General features: G+C 46.3%; 1 protein-coding gene across 2 annotated transcripts in view; it reads left to right on the forward strand.

Moving 5' to 3' along the window:
* COPS7B (COP9 signalosome subunit 7B) overlaps positions 1 to 3,227 on the forward strand; it is a 29,661-nt gene extending 26,434 nt beyond the window's left edge. For both annotated transcript variants that reach the window (XM_006171128.3, XM_006171129.3), the window contains one exon: positions 2,332 to 3,227. In XM_006171128.3, the coding sequence (XP_006171190.1) occupies positions 2,332 to 2,490 (159 nt within the window). In that variant the 3' untranslated portion in view covers positions 2,491 to 3,227. The remainder of the gene's footprint in view (positions 1 to 2,331) is intronic.
* Positions 3,228 to 3,233: the final 6 nt, after the last annotated feature.

A 3,233-nucleotide genomic window follows, 5' to 3' on the forward strand; every position in this document is an offset into this window, starting at 1 on the left:
CCCCTGGGGGTGATTTCTCCCTTTCTGTCTCTCTGTCTCTCTCTTTCTGGTGAGTTCACGTGCCCTATAGCAAAAACCTCTCCAAAATAAATAAGCAAATTTAAAAAATAATTTCTAAAAAAGAAAAAGAAAGAAAATGCCAGGCATGTGTGTGTTTGTGCCCAAGATCCAGATAGGAGAATAGAGGAGAAGGGATTACGGAGTGGCTGTCTCCGGTGGGAGATGATTTCTCTTTTGCTGTCTCTCTGGTGAGCACACATGACCTATAGCAAAAATTTCTCACTTAAAAAAAAATAAATAAATAAAAATAAAAACACTTAAAAAAAAAAAAGCCATTGGGGTTGCTGGAAAAGTCATGATGCATTTTTGCTTAGAAAAATACTTTTTTTATGGGTCATGACTTTTCCAATGACCCAATATTTTAAGTGAAAAAACAAAATAGAAAGCTGTAGTATAAGCAGGTGGTTCAATAAAAATTATTACACAGATAACTTGAAATAAGTTTAAGTGATTTTTAACAGCCAAGGTGAAATTAAGGGAACTATATATTTTCAATTAAAAAATTTTTTTAAGTCTTTTCTACACACTGCCGTCTCTTCTCTTTTATTCTCATTTTGGAATTTTGGGCATATACACGTGCCCAGCATAATTTTCAAGTCACCAGGTCATGGCACTCACGTGGGAGTCCAGTATCTTAACCACCATGCCACCTTCCGGCCCTTCCTGTTTTTAAGTTTTAATAAGGCTATTTTGATAAATGGGAAAGGTAGTCATTTGCTCAAAAATATACCATTTTTGGAAGCATGAGCTTTGTAGTGAGAACTTGCTATTTTTCTAATGTCTGGATTAATTAAAATTTTGACAGCTTTTTTTTCTTTTAAGAATTATTTAATTTAATTTAATTTAATTTAATTTAATTTATTTAAATTTGACCAGAGAGGGACAGAGCGAGAGTGAGAGAGAAGGAAAATGAGAAGCCAAGTTGCCTGATCCGGGACTTGAACAGTGGTCAGCCATGTGTGAGTCCAGCGCTCTTAACCACCATGTCACCTGCCAGCCCCCCAATTTTATTTATTTATTTAATGATCAGCTATTTAATTAGGTTCTTGGCAAAAAATTTAGAGCACCAATTTGTGAGGATAAACTCCATTTGTAAGGGCAAACACGGATCGCAGGTAGCCCTGGAGCTGAGGAACAGCTTCAATTTTTGGTAAAATTTGTGAGTCCACAGCTTTCTGGTCAACCTTGTGCTACTCTGAAATATCGTATTTCTCCTCTGTGTCGAAGATCTCACCTTCCTGGTGTCAGGGCTTCCGTAGTTTCTTTTTCTTGAAGTAATCATCGGTAAGGTGCTTTGGAATTTTTACTTTGCTAATGTCAATTTTTTTTGAGAGGTTTTTAATTTTTTTAATTTTTTAATTTTTTTGCTATAGGGCGTGTGCGCTCGCCAGACAGACAGAGACAGACAGAGAGACAGAAAGCGAGAAATCACCCCTCAGGGGGGATGGCCACGCCGCAATCCTTTCTCCTCCATTCTCTTTTCAGGATCTTGGGCACGCACGCACACGCGCCCGGTGTGAGTTTAAGCCACCGGGTCCAAGACTCGAACCACGGTCGACTACGTGGGAGTCCAGCGGTCATAGCCATTACGCTAACTACTGCTCCCGCTAATGTCAGTTTTTGTGGAGGTGGCAATGATAAGTTTCTGGTGTGTTCTATGCAGTGGAACTCGATTGAGGACCAGTGGTCCAGTGCTTCAGGGAAACCACTGTCTTGCTTCTGTGGTGTCCAGTGAGGATGATCAGAATGGTCCCAGGAGTGATGCTAGCTCCTAGCTCTCCCACATGCTGGCTGAAAGGTTTTTTTTTTTACCATGGCTCAACAGCTTTCGAGGCACATCTTCAGCAGGGTAACACCTGGGCATTTTGTGCAGTTTAACCTCCTGGGTGCCACGTTCTTGTCTCCACCAACTGGGTTGTGACAGTCGCCAGAACCATCTCCTTTTTCTTTTGATCCTGGATTTAGTGGCCGAGTGTTTCCTCTTGTACACGACTATTACTTTCTTAGACTTTCCGTGTTGTGCCTCTTTGCCAAATGGTCCACTTGTTTCAGCCAAGAAAGCATCGGTCCCACGTTTCTGCTCACCCCTTTTCTGCCTCTCACCTGGGAGTAGCCCTGCTGTGTTTCTCATCGGGTCTCTCAAGACTATTTTAGGCTATCTTGCAGAGGATGTTGGCTGCTTCTCCCTGTGGCCTTGGTTATAGTGAGAGCAAGTTTTGGCAAGTTTCTGGGGCTTGTAGTCTGAGCAGCCAATTCTGTATCTCCCTCCAGGTCACCAACATCAAGAAGACACTCAAAGCTACTGCGTCCTCGTCAGCCCAGGAGATGGAACAGCAGCTGACTGAACGGGAGTGCCCCCCTCATGCTGAGCAGAGGCAGCCCACCAAGAAGATGTCCAAAGTGAAAGGTCTGGTCTCCAGCCGCCACTAGGGCCGGCTGGGGCAGCTGGCACTCACCAGGCCTGGGTCAGAAGGGAAGGGGACACCGGGGCCAGTGAGTTCCAGACCTGCCCGTCCCCTCACCAGCACCTCCCCACCCTGCTGGTACTGTTCCAGAAGACCGTTCCTCCTGTCCCGCCCCCACTGCCTCCTTCCCAGTTGTTCCCTTCAGACTCAGGGGCTCTGATGCCATCCTAACAGGGTCAGACACTGCCCAGCTCCCCTCTAGGAGGTTCTTGTCTGTGTAAGGGCTTGTCTCCCTCTCGCTTTTCTTTCGTTCCATGTCATTTTGTTAGGCTGGTCATAGCTGGAGGCAGCCCCCAGGGATGATTACAAAGGGGCCCCTCCCCAAGTGAGGAGGGGTGTGCCTTCTCCAGCCCCGGGTACCACAGTACCCACCATGGTGCAGGCGAGCTCTAGCCAGGTATCAAAATGCTTCGTTTTCTCTCTCCTGCCTTACCCCTGTTGGCAGCTCCAGTTTAGGCCATGGAGGGATGCGATGCTGGGCTATGTTTACTAAACCTGCGGGTTTGCAGCCTCTGAAGTCCAGCTCCACCCTCTCATTCATGGGGAGCACTAGGTCGAGTAACCTCTGGTATCTGAGTGCAACGGAGGGTGCTGTGGGCCTTCTGGGTGGCAGAAGTCATTTCTTCTTGCTTGGTTTTCTCTGCTGGCCACTCTGGCCTCTGACTCTGACTGCTCAGCCTGTTTTCCGCATGCGGGCCCCCGCTGCCC

Source organism: Tupaia chinensis, unplaced genomic scaffold, assembly GCF_000334495.1.
Source record: "Tupaia chinensis unplaced genomic scaffold, TupChi_1.0 Scaffold149383_1, whole genome shotgun sequence".
NCBI classification, from domain to species: domain Eukaryota; kingdom Metazoa; phylum Chordata; class Mammalia; order Scandentia; family Tupaiidae; genus Tupaia; species Tupaia belangeri.